Source organism: Hippoglossus hippoglossus, chromosome 3, assembly GCF_009819705.1.
Source record: "Hippoglossus hippoglossus isolate fHipHip1 chromosome 3, fHipHip1.pri, whole genome shotgun sequence".
Taxonomy (NCBI): Eukaryota; Metazoa; Chordata; class Actinopteri; order Pleuronectiformes; family Pleuronectidae; genus Hippoglossus; species Hippoglossus hippoglossus.
The window spans coordinates 10,758,968-10,778,867 of NC_047153.1; the positions used below are offsets into that span (position 1 = coordinate 10,758,968).

The 19,900-nt window shown below is 40.1% G+C and overlaps 1 protein-coding gene and 1 long non-coding RNA gene across 3 annotated transcripts; both read right to left on the reverse strand.

The window, feature by feature from the left end:
- Positions 1–10,325: 10,325 nt before the first annotated feature.
- On the reverse strand, positions 10,326–19,885 carry LOC117757418. The gene is made up of 3 exons (XR_004613111.1): positions 19,677–19,885; positions 18,156–18,168; positions 10,326–10,337 (listed from the first exon to the last, which is right to left on the reverse strand). It is a non-coding gene; the product is annotated as an uncharacterized LOC117757418 (long non-coding RNA).
- Positions 11,611–16,465, reverse strand: slc5a7a (solute carrier family 5 member 7a). Of its 2 annotated transcripts, none has more exons than XM_034578532.1 (9): positions 16,361–16,465; positions 15,481–15,706; positions 15,130–15,243; positions 14,658–14,813; positions 14,407–14,555; positions 13,780–13,923; positions 13,479–13,632; positions 12,419–12,636; positions 11,611–12,304 (listed from the first exon to the last, which is right to left on the reverse strand). In XM_034578532.1, the coding sequence occupies exons 2-9, from the start codon at positions 15,662–15,664 to the stop codon at positions 11,630–11,632; spliced, it is 1,794 nt and encodes a 597-aa protein (XP_034434423.1). In that variant the 5' UTR covers positions 15,665–15,706; positions 16,361–16,465; the 3' UTR covers positions 11,611–11,629. The 2 variants fall into 2 exon arrangements, with proteins under 2 accessions (XP_034434423.1, XP_034434432.1); XM_034578541.1 differs by having other exon boundaries at positions 11,630–12,304; positions 15,481–15,709.
- Positions 19,886–19,900: the final 15 nt, after the last annotated feature.

Sequence of the window (19,900 nt, forward strand, 5' to 3'; positions counted from 1 at the left end):
TACAATGTGCTTTGATGAAGTGAAAGTCATTTATAACATCTGGATATTTGTAAAAAACTATATATCTGTATTCAAATGAGCTCAAACAAGGCAGAAGTTATAGTTGATTACAGAAAAAACAAAAAAACATTTTAGTTTCCACTGTGATGACGTGCCAATAAATACTGATGAATAAATAAAAGCAATAAAGACACTTCTCTGCTTTGTGGAGTTAAGGCTGTTCATGAAAATTATAATGTGTCTGATTCAGTGAAAAGACCAGGTACAGAAGATACAGTTGGAAGACATTTAATAATCCAGATCTTATTGTCAAAAAAAAAATCATAATTCATGGTGGTAATAACATCATGTCCACTTTTCGCAAATGAAAGCACACAAACTTGTTTCCTTATTCCTTGTTCCTCTTATATGTTTCACCCAGTTTTCCCCCAATGGAGACTTTTAAATCATTGTATTAGAGCGACCTCTAGTGGACAGTAAGTGAAGAAGCAGGTTGTATTCCTAATGTATTTCTTAACAGAGATTTTTAATGTAGTACTAAACCTACTGTACTAAATTATGTTCAACTTTTCTCAAGCTTAAAGACAACCGGTAGTTTTCTTTTTTAAGCATCTGTTGTTATTTTGTTATTACATGTTTTATAAAGCACTTTGAGCTGCATTTTACTCATTTAGAAGTGCTACCAAATTTATTTTATTATTATTGCTATTATTATTATTGTTATTTGTTTCCATTAGTTAAAAACTGAACAAAATGCTCTCTTGTTTTGCTGTAAAGAAATGAATTGTGACGTCTCTGTCTCCTTCTTTCTGTCTGCACATACAGTAACACCAGCGTTGTCGTCCTCTCTGTGTCATGTCTGTGTCATTGCCGTTAAGGTCACCATCTTTCTCACAGTCTGGCGGGCGATAATTGGACAGAGGAAGTTGTAAAGTTTAGCTCTCCAACCATCTCCTCCAGAGAATGAAGGCTACTGGAAGAATTTCTGGCATCTCATTTACTGATCAAGTGTAAAAAGGTTTTTGTGTCATTGTCTAGGACAGTCGTCCCTCCTAAGACCCCTCCCTCCAATGTTGTTTTTACAGTTACTTCATGTTTCTAATTAGTGTTGTTGACCCTCACAGAAGACAATCAAGAGTTCAGGCCTTTTATATGTTTTGGTTGTTCAGGGAGAGACAGAAAATAAATGTGTTGGTGCTGCTTATCTTCATAAAAAGCCAGTTCTGTGTAAAGACGTTGTGATTTACTCTTTATCTCATATGTTCCATGTTGCAATAAGTGACAACTTAGCGAGGCTCAAACAGATGAAGGGCCACAAGTTCAGTTGAGGTAAGTTCAGTTGAAAGGAGGAAAACTAACCAGAACCCAAGTTTGTATTTAGATACAGTTTTAAGATCAGCAACAGTAAATGTCCAGACAAATTTTTAATAACCTGTATTTTTTCCAATCCCCTGCAAAGCAATTTGAATTGCATTTGATGACTTTGAAATCTGCTATTTGAATAAAGTTTAATCGATATGTTGAGGTTACTTATTTTCAGTGCGTCTGCTCCACCTAGTGGTCACAAGACAGAGAGAAAGAGATATACAAATGACGTTTACTCAGTGTCCCTTTGGATCTGGACAAAAAAAAACTGACTGATCTAGGTTTATTGATCTAGGTTTATAAAAAAATATAGAAACTAGGGCTACGTTGTAGCACTAACGGGCCCGAGCACAGGCATTTTGAAGCCTGTTGCGGTTAGTGGAGAGAGCGATCAATAGGGCATCCCACCGTTCGGTGCTCGGGCCCTAATTAGTTGCTTTTAATTGATAAGTGGTTTTATATCATTATAGACAGTAAGATAGATGAAATATTGCTGCCAATTCAGATGTAAAGTAAACCCTCTATAATTACGATAATTGCTCCTATATATATGTTGATATGTATGTATATATGTGCTTTTTTCAAAGTTATAGATCGTGTGTGTGTGTTTTTGTGTTATAGATTCTGTCAGTACATTTCCATAGATATGTTCCCTGCACTAATAGTTTGTTTTAATGGTGTAGTTCATTTGTGCATCGCTCCAGAGAACGAAGTTGCCCTGTGAACTTCAGGAAGCCATAATGAAATGGGAGAAGTTAAATCCTCCGGAGCCAGATGATCCGATGTGCTGCTGCGAGTGTGATATCTACCAGTACGGATGCTGCTGTGACTGTGAAGATCTGGACGAGGCCTTTAACAGGTTAGAAGAAGTATGACCTTTGATGAGACACAAAAGGGTCACAAGGTGTTTTACAGACATCAAATACAATTTAGATGCAATTCTCAATATCATATTTTAGCCATAATTGTTCCAAAAGTAACTAAAAAGTAACTAAAAGTACAAAAGTTACTAAAAAGTAACTAAAAGTACGAAAGTAACTAAAAAGTAACTAAAAGTACGAAAGTAACTAAAAGTACAAAAGTTACTAAAAAGTAACTAAAAGTACAAAAGTAACTAAAAGTACCGAAAGTAACGAAAAGGAACGAAAGTAACGAAAAGTAACTAAAAGTACGAAAGTAACTAAAAGTACAAAAGTTACTAAAAAGTAACTAAAAGTACGAAAGTAACTAAAAAGTAACTAAAAGTACGAAAGTAACTAAAAGTATGAAAGTAACTAAAAAGTAACTAAAAGTACAAAAGTAACTAAAAGTACCGAAAGTAACGAAAAGGAACGAAAGTAACGAAAAGTAACTAAAAGTACAAAAGTAACGAAAAGTAACGAAAAGTAACGAAAAGTTACAAAGTAACTAAAAGTAACTAAAAGTAACTAAAAGTTACAAAGTAACGATAAGTAACGAAAAGTAACTAACAGTAACGAAAAGTTACAAAGTAACGAAAAGTAACGAAAAGTAACTAAAAGTAACGAAAAGTAACGAAAAGTAACTAAAGTAACTAAAAGTAACGAAAAGTAACGTAAAGTAACGTAAAGTAACGTAACGTAGGTGGCGCTATGACCCTGAACTAATATTAATATATGGATGTGTTCAGGTCAGGATTGTGATCATAGGTCAGTAGTTCAGAGCCGGTTGGATAATGCAGAGTGGATTTACAAAGTACTTCCTGTTTCATGGCGAATCAGTAGGTGGCGCTATGACACTGAGGAAATATTGACACATAGAGCTGTTCAGGCTTGGTCTCTGATCATGAGACATCAGTTTGGCGGTGATAGGACAATGCACACTGGACTTATGACAACATCGTCTCCTTTGGCGAAGGATGAACCTTCGCCGCACCTCAATGTTTACACGGTTTGAGGAAATGTCACAATTCTGACCATGATCCAATGACTTGACTGAGCTCTTTTGAGCTGTATATTGTAAAGCAGCCAGGAGCAGTTCATCACTTCCTGTCGCCACCAGGGGGCGCTGTGTTTTTAAGTCATGATTTCTGTGTAGATGTCATCAGGCCGGGACTTTTGTCTTACATGTCTAGTTTGGAACTCGATTGGAACAAATATGTCAGAGATACAAAACCTCATGTTTTGATGGCGTGTTATCAAACTTTGACGCCACGCCACGGTCACACCGTGTGACGAAAAATCGATCTTTGAGTTAGTTTTTATCTCCATCTTGTTGTGATGACACGCATCTCCATATGAAGTTGATCTGATGAAAGCCCTGGGACAAGTACATCAAAGTAAAAATGTGGAAAATGGCCAATATGGCCACTAAAGTCAAAATGGCAGGCTTCCTGTTTCTTTTTTCCAATTGCACCTCTGACCATTTTTGTTTGTCTGGTCATGATACACCTGGGCTACGAATTTTGTGAAGATCGGTGAAAGCTAACTGACGGGCTTTTCCTTAGATGGCGCTGTTGAGCCATTTTTCCACGCCCATTTCAAATTACTCCAGAATACAATTACTTTTTGGGGTTTTGAATTCCCTGCATGTTGATTGTGTTTGAGGCGCTGTCGGATTCCCGTGACTAAGTTCTTCAGCTCTTTTGACATCTGTACAGTGTGTGTGTGTGTGTGTGTGTGTGTGTGTGTGTGTCCTGTACCTGTCCCTCACTCTGAGCAGTCATGTGACCTCCTGCTTGTGACATAAGACATCCTCCTGATGTGACAACCCAGCCCAACACTGTCACTCTGCAGTGTACCGGAGTGTGACCCCCGGCGTCCCCTCCTCAACACACTCCTCCTCCCTGAGCTCGCTACATCACTCGGCCTTTCACCCATGTGCTGTCTCCCGTCTCTCACCCTCGCTCGGTTCCTCTCCAGTGATCCTCCCCCTGCTGCTGTCCGACACTCTGAGAGAGCCGAGACACTGAATCTTCCTTATTCACTCTCTTTTCCCGAGCCCTTTATGTGCCTCCCCTCCTCTGAATGAGCTGGATTGGTCTGGACACAACTCAGTGCAGGACAGGAGGAGGAATCCGGAGGCTGTAAAACTATAGTGAGCAGTGAGGATACAGATCTTGGTGTTTATATAGAGATATGATTACAGCAGACAGGGAACATGTGACTGTAGATTTACTGGTAATTTCCACAAGGCTCCTTATTGGAACTGAATTGAACAATTTAAACTGATACACAATGAAACATAGGTGCATGGGTGTCTGTTTACCACTGTTCAATTTTGCAAAATTAGTCAATAATAGTGCAGCACATTACAAACTCTCATGATAGCACAGTTTAACCAGAGCCTTCTTTATAGTGAATTGTACTTATCAACCCTGCCTATAAGTTTCAAACCTCTTATTTTCAGCTCTGACCCCTCAGCAGTGGTACCCAGAAGTGATGAGTTACAGTTATATAGTTCTACACGTGTACTGCCTAATTCTCAGGGTTGTGAATTCTCTCTTTAAACCTGCAAAAACTGATTTTATTGGCCACTTGAGGGCAGTAGAAACAAGCATTGAGAAATAGTTAGTTTAACAGTTAAGGGTTTACATGTTCCTCGGACAACAGTAACATCATCAGTCATTTGTCTTTGGCCTAATTATTACATGTATTCATTTATCACACTGGCTGTATGTTTCTATGTGTGTTTCTGCTGTTGTGCCTTTAAGGTATTCACTTTGTTCAGTTGTAAATTTGTTCACTGTTTTGTTGAAGCTAAGCACCATTCAAATGCACTTTAGTACATATGACTCACACAAAGATGGACGACAGGACCGCTCCTCAAAAGTGAAACCAGAGTGTCTCATCACCACCTAGTGGCTGGCCACAGTATAGATTGTACATCCTGACTCCTCCATGTTAGCAGATGGGCCAAACTAACAAGTACACGACAGATAAATGTGTCTCAAATACAGTTAATGTCATTTTAGGTAACACAAGCTCGTCTTCTCAGTAAGTTTGGTTTTGATTTGTTATTTGATCCTATATGAATGTAATGAAACGTCATGATTGACAGCTGAGACTGACTCCCAATTGGTTGAAGGTGTGTATCAGTGGGACTTCGCTATTGCAGCTCCATCCCACTGGGTGGAGGATGAACCCTCCCCCTTGCTGCTTTAGTGTTCATGTTAAACACGTATTTGAAATGTGGGTAAAAATGTTTCAAGGCGGTCTGGACTGTGCTAGACTTTGTGCATGTATATTGTGAAACTGTCATTATTGGGGACAATATCATGACAATGTGCTTGTGTGTGTCTTTACATTCCTAGTGGCATCGCTTGTGGCTTTAGTTTCCATTGTGCTTTTGATGACTGAATTATGTGTGTGTGTGTGTGTGTGTGTGTGTGTGTGTGTGTGTGTGTGTGTGCGTGCATGGTCCTGTCACCTTCTCTCAGGGTTAAATCTGCACCCTTGTGCTCCTCAATCAGCCCTAATGGATCCTCTGGCTCAGACTCAACCAGGGGACTGATTGTGATACTAAAGACACACACACACACACGCACACATATAAGACAGGGCGGGGCTGGACGGTCATGTGCGTCGTGATGAGCTAAGAGGAATGACGACCCTCCTAACATTTTCTCCCTGGCTTTGTCCTTTGTTTTCTTCTCTTGCGCTTCGCCATCACTGTCCCTGAACGCTGCCCCTCCTGCAGTGTCATAGTAACCAATAATCATAGCTTTCAATTATGTAAATAAAATGATGCAACATACAAACAGCATTTTCATCAGAAATGTCACATCTCTCCTTCTTTATGTCTTCGAGTCACCCACCCCCCACGACCATCCTGTCCAGGGCCCTTGTGTGTGTGAATGGTTCACGTTGGTCCCACCTCCCTCCCTCCTCTTCATTTGCAGAGTGAACAGGTCCCCAGGGGCTAATGTGTGCTTTTTGTATGTGTGTCCGTGGCCACTACATTATTCTCCCCACTGACTTTCTATGGGAAGAAAAAAAAAAATGAACCCGCCTGCCCCTGCCTTCCTGTCTTTAGAGAAGAGAAGCGCTGAGGGAGAACATGTTGTAACACAGAACAGCCGTCATATGAATAAGGACACACGAGCAAGAATAAGGAGAAATAAGGAAACCACTGTTGCATTATGATTTTAAAGTTGCTTTAGACTTTTGAATCTCACATAGCACTCACAATGACAAGTATCTAATTAGAGAATAACATCCTTATCAAATATTTTATCCCAACAGCATCAAATTCACATCAAATTCATTTTGTATTATTACTAGATATTATTAAAAAAAACTGTTTGCTGAGTCATTATACAGCAATAAGAAAAATTGCACAATTTATGCAGAAATTTGTCCTTAAAATAAGAATAGGAATGACACAAAATATATATTTTATTCATTGAAAATGAAAAAACACAGCGACATTTTGACTGAAATCAAATCAAAGAGAGTACATGTAATTTATTTTGCAGTCTAAAAGGGATTCTGTTTTTAGCAGCAAGTTTGGTAAAAATGTTTTATTAAAACAATGAATTTTAAAATATTAACGTGAATTAACATGAATGAATTATAACTTTGGGAAAATGTCAAAATGTCAAAAGAAGAAAAAAACTGAAAACACATTGTGATTTACTGACATGTCTGTTGTGCAGTGGCTCTGAAGTGCAAATCAAAATTACAAATGGGAAAACACAACAACAAATTTGTGTTGGTTTGTGATTTGCTGTTGTGTTGTTTGAATTGTCGTTGTGCTTTTTATTTACTGTTGTGTTTTCCCATTTCATGATTTGTAATTCAGGGCCACCGCACTGTTGCTCATACACACAAATTCCACGTGTAAGAGCTTTGTTTGTTTCTCCCTCTCGATCCCTGCAGCACCGACTCTCATCACATGCAGGTCCAGTGGAGAAATTTGATTCTGATTGATCACCCACTGACTCTGTCTCTCCTCCACTTCTAAAATGTGGCCTTGAAGGAGCTGAGAAACTGGTTTTACTCCACGCTCCAATTCCACATCTCTGAACCTGATTTGTGGCTCTGGCTCAGTAAGAGTCGGTGGGTTTGCTGATTGCAGCACGACGGTCTCGTTGCTGTGGTGAATCCCAGACGTTCTACATGCAGCCGGGCCCGAGTGGAACAAGGCTGCTTCTATAATTAGGTTCTCGTGGCTCATTCGATTAGAGCAGCTGCTATATTCATTTTGCTAAAGATGCTCCTCAGCTGCTCCGAGGGACTAATGGAGGAGATGGAGAGATGTAGGTGCGGGACACAATGAGATGTGACATTATCGTATATGCTGGGTGTGCTCGTGCATGAGGCTGTTCTCTTAAAACCTATAGTGCCAGCAAGTCAAAATTCAGGAATGATTAACATTGATATACACTGAGACACCCAAACTTTCACATAATTCCTTCTCAAAGCTCCATTTTATTCTCCTCCTCTCCATCACCCTGTCCAAACATTTCAATTGGCCGTCTTGTTATTGAATCTCAAGAGACGTTACTCAAACAGCGGCCTGCCGACGTGACTGTGGTGCCTCAGCCTCAGATGTGAAGATATGCTTTGTGTCGCACTATCAGGAGAAGAGACTGAGCATGTCTGATTCTCAAAACCATATTTAAAACTAACTTTAAAATACTTTTAGAGCCCTTCATCCCCTCCCAGTGTGTCATGGATTATGTGCTGCAGAATTAATGAGTTGAGCCCAAATACTGGATTTAGTTTGGATTTAACTTTTGTTAGATTTGTGGCTTCTGAAAGACATTCTACAACTCACACTCCTTAGTCATCATAAGGAGAATTAAATGATTTTAGTGTCTAAAATGGGTGGAGTCCCCCTTTTTTTTTTTTAATTTATTTTATGTATATATTAAATATGGCTTTACTTGACTTAATTGTTAAATTGTGTGTCATACTGTGTAATTAATCTAAATGTGAAGCTGTTGTTGTAGTGGACTTATTTATATTATACATTTGTTGATTGACAGCCCCCCCCCCATGACCCTCAAAAGGATAAGCAGCATAGATAACGGATGGATGGATGATTGATGCTGTTGTGCTCACCTCCTTTATGAATTATATTGATTATATTAGTGTAAATTTGATAAATGATGACAGTGCTCAGGTTGTTTGGTGCAAATATGGATCCGATTCCAAGACTTCAACAAACAAACAATGAATAAACTGCATTACTGATCACTGATAACATTTCCAGCAGGCAGTGTGAGGCCTGGACAGTCCCCTTGTCTCACGTCTTCTCTCTGAAGTTATCCCAGACTCCGCCACGTTAGATGTTTATCTGAACGCAGCGTCCGCTCTCTGTACCTCATCTCCACGTCCACAATGAGGGGAAGTGCTCCAGTGGGACTTGGCTTCCCAGAATTCCCTTGTTATCTGTTAAGGTTGGTCAACAGGAAAATAAGTCCAGGAAGAAATGAGAGCAGACAGCTGTAACAGATAAAGTAAAGAGTGTAAAATAAAATTAGTGTTGGTTGTTTGTTCAGGATCTGATTAGATACTCAAAGAATCTTCTTCCAAACCAGGTCGGGACCATAATTCTCAGTTTGCATGAACGTGATCCTTCAAAGATCTTTATCGGATCCATTTAAGAACATTTAGAAAAGTATTTTCTGTCAAATCCAATGTCAGAGAAATTATTAATTATAGACCAATGCAAATTGAAGGCACTGAAAATAAAATCTGGCCAAATACCAGTGACTCATGTAAAGACATCATATAGGACGTTCTAAAAATATCTACTGGTTGTAAATGAATGAATCTGTTTTGGTTTCCGTCCAAATGCTCTCTAGAGGAGACTCCTACGTCAAAACCATCCCCCAACTACCCCCTCGCCATCGGTAAAGCCCTAAATAACTGGATTGACTTTCGGACAAGCGACAGTTTTCTTCATAATTGTTAATTATCATGAGTGCTCTCTGAGGTACTTTCTATGAATGGATATGGGACTCTCGCCTCTCTCCCTCTGTTTCCACCCTCTGCTCTTCTTACGGGATTGGCCGTAGTTCTCAAGGACACCGAAGAGGACGCAGACGATGGAGGAAGGAGGTGCAGTGGATGGGTGGGGCACCTACGTCATTTCTCCAGCATCAGGGGTTGGTGGAATTTTATGGCAATGGGCGCCAGCGAGCTACACGCCCTCCAACACCCCCCAACACGCAGTCCATCTTCCCCCAGCTGACCACCAGTAACCCCACCCAACCGGGGTGGCTCCTCCCCGAGTCCCAGACGTTAGAGAGTACAGCACTTAAGGTAATGTAAATAACCAGGGAGAGAGAGCTATTTTAAGAGACTGTCTTTCACTGTGGCCACGGAGGGGGACAAAGATGCAAGCCAAGCGATTGTAATTTCAGTCACGTTTTCAGACATGTTCTCTTTCTCCGTCTTGCCTCCTGATAGCTGAAGGGCCCGACAGACAAGAAAGAGCCGTACATTCAATACGAGCCGTTCTCTCAAGACAGAATGTTTTCCTTTTTAGATATATTTCAAAATAACAAAGTTGAAAAGTGAGTCCGAATAAAAAACTCCCTTCAGCTTAAAATTATACAACAAATGAAATGCAGAAAGAATTTAAATGATTCTAATTAGTGAAACTAAAATTGCTGTAAATAAAAGAGAGCACAAAATGGAAAAGCAGAAATAAAAACATATCTCTTAAACGCAAAATTGTTACTTCTCAGGCTTTTTTCTTAATCTTTGCTCTTTCTTTTTATAAATGACTCATTAAATCACAGCTTCACGCCTCTAAAATAATAAAAAATCAAACAATAAGACAGTGAAGAGTCAGTTTTCGGTTGAACTCATTACAACACAACAGAACCTCATGACGGACAATAACAACAAAAGACCTTCAAAATATCACTTTGCATGCAAACATCGAATTTAGTGCAAATTTTGAAGATGAAGTCAAATTGCTTTCCAATTTCTTTTTTAAAGTGGAGTCAATAAACAGAAAATGTGAAATACAAATACAATTTTTCCTGAAATAATTTCCTTTTTTATTGTTTCATCTTTTGTGACATCAAAAATAAATAAACATTTATACAGCATCCTTTCCATCTTACTTGAATCATTTTAACTGGCATTATATATTATATATTTATATATATATATATATATACAGTATCGCTCTTTTTTTTTATAACCTCATGTTTACAAACATACACGCCACAGAGAAAAAACATCTGCACGCTGCCGATAACAACAGTTAAAGAGACCAGAAGCTGCTCTGCAACAGTTACTGCTCGACTTTGCAAATCACAAACGAAACAAATACACAAACATTTTGTCCAGATACACTACATGAGACAACTATAATCTTCTCTAGAGGTAACATTCATATTCAAGTCTTTGTTCGCGTCAGTCTGACCAGAGTCCAGTCAGAGCCGTGGATCTCTACTTATGAACGTCGTTAAGGCAGCTGAATACAAGATCATTTCAAATACAAATGTACACTGATTAAAGTGTTGACATTAAAGAGGGAATATTAGCTTTATTTTCTGCTCAGCATGGTAAATGGATTGTTCCTTTCTTTGATTCACAGATATATAATGTTTTTTTACAGGAATAATTGATGAGATACACGAGAGACATGATTGCCTGTGAAAGCTGCATCGAACAAAATGAGCTTCTTGGATTTTATGATGTTTAAGTCTATTTCATGTGTTAACTAATCAATGGATCAAAACCCAAGTGTCTCAGTGTTACAATTGGGAAGTAAGTTTCACATTTAAATGAATTGATATGACACATTAAAGCGATAAAATATCCTGTTTTTCATTTTTTCCTCCATTTTACCTCCACTTGCTCACAATCAGACTTTTATAACAATTGTTGTACACGTGTTAAAAGTGTGTGTATGTGTTATTGCTTTTAACTTATAGTATACACTTCTTCTCTTGTGCTGTCAGTCACAGATTTTTCATCTTCTCTTACTGCAGTTGTCTTCAGTGAGTAAAAAAACTAAAAACAAAAAAATAAAGCGTCTCTTAACAGTGTGTCTTCAAACCAGATGAAGAAAGAAGAGCCAGATATCTTAAAGAACTACATGAGTGTATGTGTGTGATGTACTTCACAGGAAGACAGCTTTATGACTGGACAATCAGCAAGCCGCTACGCTACATATCTAGATCCTGACATTCGGCTGTTATCCAGTCACCACGAGCAGGATTTGCTCCTTTGTTGTTCAAAGGTAAGATGTTCGCTTGTTCTGTTTTTGACGGAGTGACCAGTTCTCTGTCAGTTTCAGTCACATCATCATTTTTTAAAATCACATTCCAGGTTTATCATTCTTCATTGTGGTGGGAGGTGTCTGGGCTGGACTCCTCCTCCTCCTCCTCCACCATCTCTTTTGGCATTGTGTCGCGGCGCGTGAAGGCCGCTGCCAAGGTCACGCTCAGGCGCGGTTTGACGGACGCCATCTCCGACAGCCCGATGTTGTTGCTCCGAGTCACGAGCGTCGTCTTATCCATAATCTCCCCGCTGTCCTTGGACACCACTGCGTCGAGAAAGTCGTATTTGTGTGAAATCTTGCCGCTCTCAAACAGGTACTTGGCCAGGTAGGAGAAAGCAACGTTGCCCAGGAAAGAGGCGAGCATAGACATGGTTTTGAAGGGAAACTTCTGCATGACAATGTCCTCGCTTTCTCCCGTCAGGTGGTGAATCCGCTTCTCAACAATCCAGCCTGGGTAATAAATGAAAGGAGGCAGCTGCAGGTAGGGTTCGCCTCCACCTATACGCAGCACCATGCCGAACAGGTAGCCAGCCACCGAGCCGTACGTGTTGGTGCCTTTGACGAAGAGCACGCTGAGCAGCTGGGGGAAGATGATGACGTACACTAGGTCTGAGCTCAGGTACCAGAGGCCGTAAACTGTCCCAGTTAGGAGTGCCATCACTGTGGCGAGGCCACCGAACACAAAGATGGTGATACGCATCACCCACACTATCTCACGGTCAGAAGCCTGCATGAGAAAATAGAGAAGAGTGGAAAAGCGATGGAGGATTTCATAGATCAAATAATGGTCATCCAGAAAACTGACCTGGGCTAATATATTATATGACACACGTGTACTCACTGACTGTCTGAACGCCATCTGGTAGATGTTCCTCGCAAACATGGAGCTCGCTGAGAGGATGGAGGAGTCTGCGGAGGACATGACGGCAGCAGAAACCGCACCAAGGCCGAAAAAAGAGACAAATGGTGGACAAAGGTGTTGGAGCACGATGGGTAGAATCATGTCTGCTTCATCCTTCTCTCTGGGAGGTATGGGTCCATATGATGTCTGGTTCCAGTCTGAGCGAGGGAGAGATTTAACACACATTTAAAAGACACATCCAATATTCACAGTATACGGGTACTGTAACATAAGCAATTCAGGGACTCTTACTTTTTCAGATTTCTCAGAAATCTAGCTGATTCTGGATTAAACATTTATTAAAATATACAATGAATAATACATTTTTAAGCCATAGGTTACTTATTATCAGTATATAATGTGGGCATAATCACATTAAAACTGCAGCAAACATGTAAAGGCATTAGAAAACTAAATATGTGAGCAAAGGAAATAATTTTGTTCATTTTGTTCCTTTGCTTTCTTAAATCTTGGCTCATTAAACCTATTAACCAAAGTCTGAGGCTCTAATAAATAAGATGCTATATGATGATAAAATGAAGATATCACTGTTGCAATGTCAGGTTAAGTTTCACTTCGGTCTTTTTAGGTTTGAGATGATAACTCTTATCTGAGTTTTAGGACAAAAACAAAGTTGTGTGTTCAGTCGTTCACTGAGACATTTGCTGTCTATAAATCTGGAGATCAAACCTCTAATTTGGTCCCTTGCCCCCTTCTAATGTAATATTTACACAAGCAGTGTGGTTATTAAACGGACGGCTGCTTCATTATGGATGAGGCGAACCAGCTGCTATTTACCAGCCTATCTCAGATCTAAGGGCAACATGCCCCCCCCCCCCTACCCCCACACACACACACACACACACACACACACACACACACACACACACACACACACACACACACACACACACACACACACACACACACACACACACACACACACACACACACACACACACACACACACACACACACACACTGATGTGAGCTCTCTAACCTGTGGAGGCCCCGATGGCTCCGATGAGAACAGAGGGCACAGCCATGACGAGGCACCCGAACGCAGCTATGAAGGAGAGGACCTGGGCGTACGTGGCCGAGGAGGCAGACAGGACTCTCTGGAAATACACCTGCCACGGTATTCCTCCAAGCATCTGTAGAAACAATTGCAGACCACTGAAGAGCATTCACAGAAACTGAAGTCCAACATAAACATGTCAGGTCAATGTTATTTAGCTCAAAATCACAGATATCTGATGGATCTGATGAAAAGAGGGATGAATCACTCGCGGTCTCTGTACCAGGAGGCAGAAGTTGTCGATCCAGACCCAGGTGTCGCTCTTGCGGATGCTGCCTCTCCAGGGCGCCTGATACACCTCCTTCACTGCAGTAATGGTGATGTCTGTCACCGCAGGGTTGGTCAAAGCAAAGGGGACACTGATCCACTGTAGACGAGCAGAAACAAGAAGGATCCAATCAAAGGCTTATTGGATATCACTAAACTCTGGCTCTCGTGCTCTGAAGATAAAATAAGATCAAACATTATTGATCCCAGAAGAAACATGGAGCAGGATATAGATGTGTGCATGTAGAGTAAGTCCACTGGCATATAGCAAAAATCTAAACGATAACACAATGTGTTATAATACAATATGTAGTGAGTTATCTCAACATTCAGATTAAAGTACAGATACATTTGATTTAGAGGATTTGAGTAAGTGAATAATGAAAACAAAATAATCAAGTATCAGATTAAAATTAATATAAATATAAAATGAACAATTGCACCTTATTTGTTTGTAATAATTTGTAGATTTTAGTCAAAGAAGTGATTTGACATATTTTAACACGATATCAAAAAATGACAATCTATTCAGAAGCACTAGATGCAGTTATTTACTTTTCACCTCAGCTCGACATGAACCTACCAGGCCGACAAAGATACAGAAGAGCTGCACGACGTCAGTGTAGGCCACCGAGTACAGTCCCCCCACCAGGGTGTAGAAGATCGCAATGAGCGCTGAGATAACCACCGACATCTTTATGTTGATGTCCACGATGACACTCAGAGTAGCTCCTAGGGGGTTGTGGACAAAAAAGATTGTGAACAATGCCACATTGGATTTAGACACTTAGATTTCATCCACCTCAACAAGCAAGGTTAGAGCTGTGAACTTACCCAGAGCGGATAAGATGGCGGCAGACCAGAAGATCTCACCCATGAGTGCGGGGATGAAGAGGAGGCCACCCATGCGTTTCCCGTACAGCTGCTGGAACGGGTCCAACATGGTGACGTAACCTCGTGAGCGCATGGGCTTGGCGAAGAAAAGACCACCTGGGACATAGGGTGCACAGATCTGAGGATTCATAGTGACCCTCCACAGCCCCTGACTGAGGGGGCTATAAATCAGAACAGCAGTTTCTAGCAGATATTTATGGTTATTATATATGAACAAAACCACAAAAAGACATATATTTGAACAAATGGGGCTAAAAAGATTCACGAGGATTGTTCTGAACAGAGTTAAAGTTGAAGGATGAACAGAGAATCTAATGCACATAGTTTCAAACAGATATCTGGTCAATAAGTATGAATGTGTTGATTTGTATATGCACATACATTAAGTATAAATCCATAAAGCATCACTCACCCACAACCAGGCTGAGGGCGTATCCAAAGGGAGCCTGTGCCCAGGCCAAGCCAGAATCTGGCAGATACACATACTCAGCTGTGCCATTGATGTATCCTCCTCCAACCCAGGTGGCTGAAAACCACAACACAAGGTCACAACTCGAGAAAATCTGATTCAAGAATCACATCACTTTAATATTTTATTTAACTATTACATCTATTCGTATAGTTTTGTTTCTTCCATGAGGAAAACCTGTGAGATATTTCACTTTCTAAATCCTGATACAGGTATGAGACTGATTTTCACAAGTTAAAAGGAGTTCAAGTTATTCTTGTAGAAACATGACGCCAGAGTTTCAGTTAAATTCACCTGTCATGGTAAATCCACCGACGAATAATCCGATGTCCCTCCCGCCGACCATGATGGTCTCGCTGCGGTCGGTGCCCTCCGCCTCCCCGGAGTGCTTGTTCTTCCATGCCGCCCAGATGCCCACGACCAGGATGAGTAGATAGAAGATCGCGATAGCCACCAGCCCCTCTACATGGATGGTCATTGTCGCGCCGGTCTTCCGCTAGGAACGGGCAGGCATGGAGACCTGCTTGGACGCACGGAGGGAAAAGATCAGATATAAAAGTAAAATAAATCAATTGAGGACAGATTTATGTCTAAGTAATAAGTAGCGTGTAACAATATTTACTGACTTGAAAAACAGAAACATTGTACTTTGCTGATTTAAACGATTTCATGCGCTCTTGGACAAAATAAAGCTTCAAGGTGAGGCTGTTCCTTGACGCCATGATATGACTTTCAACTCGGTTCATTTCATTTGTGGCGATCGTTGACCTAATCATTTTAAGTAAAGAGAAAATATTGATTAAAAAAGACAGGAGGCTCGATTTTGTAGTTTTTCTCTTCTTTTATGGAAAGTAATACAGTAAGTGCCACACGTTTCCTTCTTATAGGAAACCTCCTAAATATATAACAATAAACTCTAGAAATATGACAGAATAGGTTTAAAATAATTGCAACTGTGTTTTTTTCGTCAAATATGTCCTTTGTTTTCGGTTTCTCCACTTGTGTCTCTATCCGGACACATAATTCAAATTACGCACAGCTTTCATCTCACAAATATGACCTCCCTGTAGATTGTTGCCTGATAAATACGCAAAAAGAAAACAAAAATTTGATAAACCATTTACAAAAAGAGATGAAAAAACAAGAAAACTTGAAAGACACATGTAAAACTTACCTCAAGTGATTCTGGAGTCATGTGCTGGGGGACCTGAGGCGGAGAAGGTCGATCAGAACAGTCGCAGGGTTTATGAAGAGCCTGTGTGCGCCGTGAGGACCAGTCGAATGAAACCCGGTCTCTTGGGTGACTTACCGAGGCTTATAAGGGCGCAGGTGCCGTCAGAGTAACCGAGACACACGTCAGAGGAACCAAACGTCCCCATTAACGAGCAGCGCGCATGGAAACGCGTCAGAGCGCCGGTTGATCTGACTGGAGGAGGGTGGGAGAGATTCCTTTACTGAGATGGATATGGACATCTCGCTGATCTTTTTTTTAAAAACAACTGAATCACGAAATTGCATGACATGAATTTTTATATCAACGTTGCGCTTTTACGCATCAGATAATCAACGATTTGTGGCTCCGGCTCCTTCAGTCTCAGTGCGTAACAGCCGCCTAATTACGCAGCCGTACTTCACGTGGCCTTTTATCCGCTGTCACTCTCTCCCCCAGTCAGCATTTTACCTTACAAGCGCAATTAACTTTGCACCAACATGAACTGGTGTTGCGCGCCTAAAGAGGATGAGAAACCTTGAGGCGCTCCTCTCATTGCGCAGGAGAAACATGTGACAAGATGCGTCAATTAAAATAAAGAACAGTCAAGCCTAACTACTTAAATGAAATACTAATAGATTTTTTTTTCTTTAGATACATTTCACAGCAGCTCCGACTCCCATGGGTTTATTATTAACTAACCTATATGAACGTTTTCTGAGGCCTGAGCCTGAATTCTTAGACTGAAATGCTCCTCATACCTCTGAGCAATTAGACACAATTTAGGTGAACTGTATCTGCCACTTTCACTTGAGGATACATATCAATGAACTGTGTCCACTTAAGGGGCCCCTGCTGCCTGAACACCTTTAATCGGCGGCTCCTGTCAAAACTGACAGGACCCCCAATTAGGATGGATCCTGAAGAGCAGCGCGCAGATATAATGATACCGCCTAGCTTAAAGAAAAAAGAAACCTGGAACACACACAAACTCGCCAAGGAAGAAAAAACATGGTCGTTATTTGCTGAAGTCGAGGTTTAGTCACACACCAGGAGCAAGGGAGTCAAGTTTATTTTAAACTGCGCCCCCTTTTGGCAAGGCAGCAGAACAGTTTCAGCAACACGAACGGAGGCCAATGTGTCTCTGGTTTATTTAGTTTAAGGTAAATATTCATACATATTTTTTAATTCTTACTATATCCATATTATATCTTTTGGTTTTTCCATTATGAGCTGAGATAAAAACTACCAGATATAATTGTGTTTTTACCATTGATCCAAACTGGTCACCATTTAACCGGTAACTGAATGTAGACATTTTTTTCCTGTTCTATATTAAGTATTTTGTTAATTTCAGAATAAAACTTACATTATTTGGTTCAGCTTGAAAGGTTCAACTGTATGTAAAGCTTATTACTATTGAAATTAATGTAAAAATACAAATAAAGACAGAAAAGCCCCACAGCTCATTTTAAGCATTTGAACACTTAGAACATCACTGACTTTAACTCTAATTAATTTTGACATCAGACAAGTGATTCTGTGCTACACTGGCACCAAAAGCTAAAACCTCCAGATGACAACAGGCAATACGGTTTGACAGATGGTTGCCACATGACCATGACACCTTTTCAAACCAAACACTGAAGCTGAGCCTCTGCAGGTTTGAAACCAGCCACATTCAAGATAACCACAATCATGTCATTATATCAAACATATACAAACAACACTTCACAAAATGAAGCGTGTGCTGCACAACACAACAACACAAACTCTCAGAACCTATGTAATTGAATGTTTATGTTCAACCAAGTAAACTGTTCAGGGCCCGAGAACTCGAGGTCTAATGAGCAGCTGTTGCTGGCAGAGCTCAAGATGTTCAAGAGAGTGAGAGAGACAGAGAGACAGAGAGAGAGAGATTGTGAGAGAGAGAGAGAGAGTCAGAGAGAGAGAGAGAGAGAGAGAGAGAGAGGAAGAGAGAGAGAGAGTAAGAGAGAGAGAGAGAGAGAGAGAGAGAGAGAGAGTAAGAGAGAGAGAGAGGGAGAGTAAGAGAGTAAGAGAGAGAGAGAGAGAGAGAGAGAGAGAGAGAGAGAGAGAACCTCAGGAAACACAAGACATGATTTCATATTTTGCACTGCATTTATTCTTTATTACACATTCAGTGTAATAATCAAAATACATAGAGCTCATGTGATGGAACATTGTGAGGGAACAATCTACAGCTAAAGTGAACTTGTGCTCCTTGTTTTTAAAAACAATGTCTGGAGGACATGAAAAAGAAGAATCACCACTCTGAAATGTCCTCCAATTACAAACAGAGAACACGTTCCAAAATCACTGCGACGCCCTTAAAGCCTGTACAAGTAGGAATTGAATGTTTAGGACTTGGGTGTCACCCAGTGGTACAAAAATACATGTCCGATTTGAATGGAATTAAAGTAACACACAAAGCTAAATAAAAAATAAAAACTGGAATCGTGTCCTATCCACCCTCATACATTGAGGTTATACATTCTACTGTTTGTATTTGGAACCATGGAAAGTGAACAGGGCTGTAAAAATTCCTTTCATCTTACCCTTTCATCTTAAACTACGTCATTCATCTTACCCTCACATTTATGTCTCAGGTCAGTGTCAAGTGTTTTTGGTGGAAAAAAACCTTTTGGGAGTTTTACAAGATGTATCTTCTACAAGTTGGGAGAACTGTAGGACGAAAATGGGAGTTACAGATGAAACATTTATGAACAAGTTACTACAGAATATATACAATAAATCGCTATTACGTCCACACATTTTCAGTTATTTCCTATTTGACTCAAAACTACTATTTGCTATATGGCTGAGGTTGAGGCGATGGAGTTTGGCAAACGCCATCAGAAAGAAACAGAAGCAACCGCACTCTGTACATTTTTTTAAATCAAGCTTTTGGTCCGAGACTAAAGAAGAGGACCAACAGTTTGCAACATGAGGAGACTGAGCATATATTTATATATTATATACTTTAATTAACTATGAGTCAACTATAACAATCATTTTGTTTGAAAACAGTGTTTTGCTTTGAAAAATGAAATAAGGCAAATATAAAAACTAGTTGAAAATCAGGCAAACTAACTTGACATTCATTCATCACTTGTTCCAGCTCAGTAAAATATTATTTATAGTCACTGAGCCACAAGTAACATTATTTACAACAGAATCTACTGCCTCCCAGAAAACATTTAATTGGCTAAAATTATGATCTTCAGAATGGAAAATATATTTACTATATTTATATAACTACAAAAAAAAAGAGCAATGTTAACGAAACAGGAGCAGAGCTGCATCAAGTCGTAGCCGCAGTAAAGATATACCATAGCAACAGTTTAATGTGACAGTGAGATGGCTCTACATATAAGCTGGAGAAGGCGATTCTTGCCTTTACTAATGATATGACACGTGACATCACGGTTTACATCAGTGGTATAATGTAGTGCCAGTTTGAATCTGCCACAGCAACTAACATGT

Bases quoted from the DNA above. Each gene is read 5' to 3' on its own strand.
- slc5a7a (XM_034578532.1), bottom strand. From the start codon at position 15,664: ATGACCATCCATGTAGAGGGGCTGGTGGCTATCGCGATCTTCTATCTA. The intron at 14,814-15,129 runs GTGAGTGATGCT...CCTATGTCCCAG, and splicing joins CGCCCTCAGCCTGGTTGTGG to GTGGTCTTTTCTTCGCCAAG. The intron at 13,633-13,779 runs GTACAGAGACCG...TTGTTTCTACAG, and splicing joins TCGACAACTTCTGCCTCCTG to ATGCTTGGAGGAATACCGTG.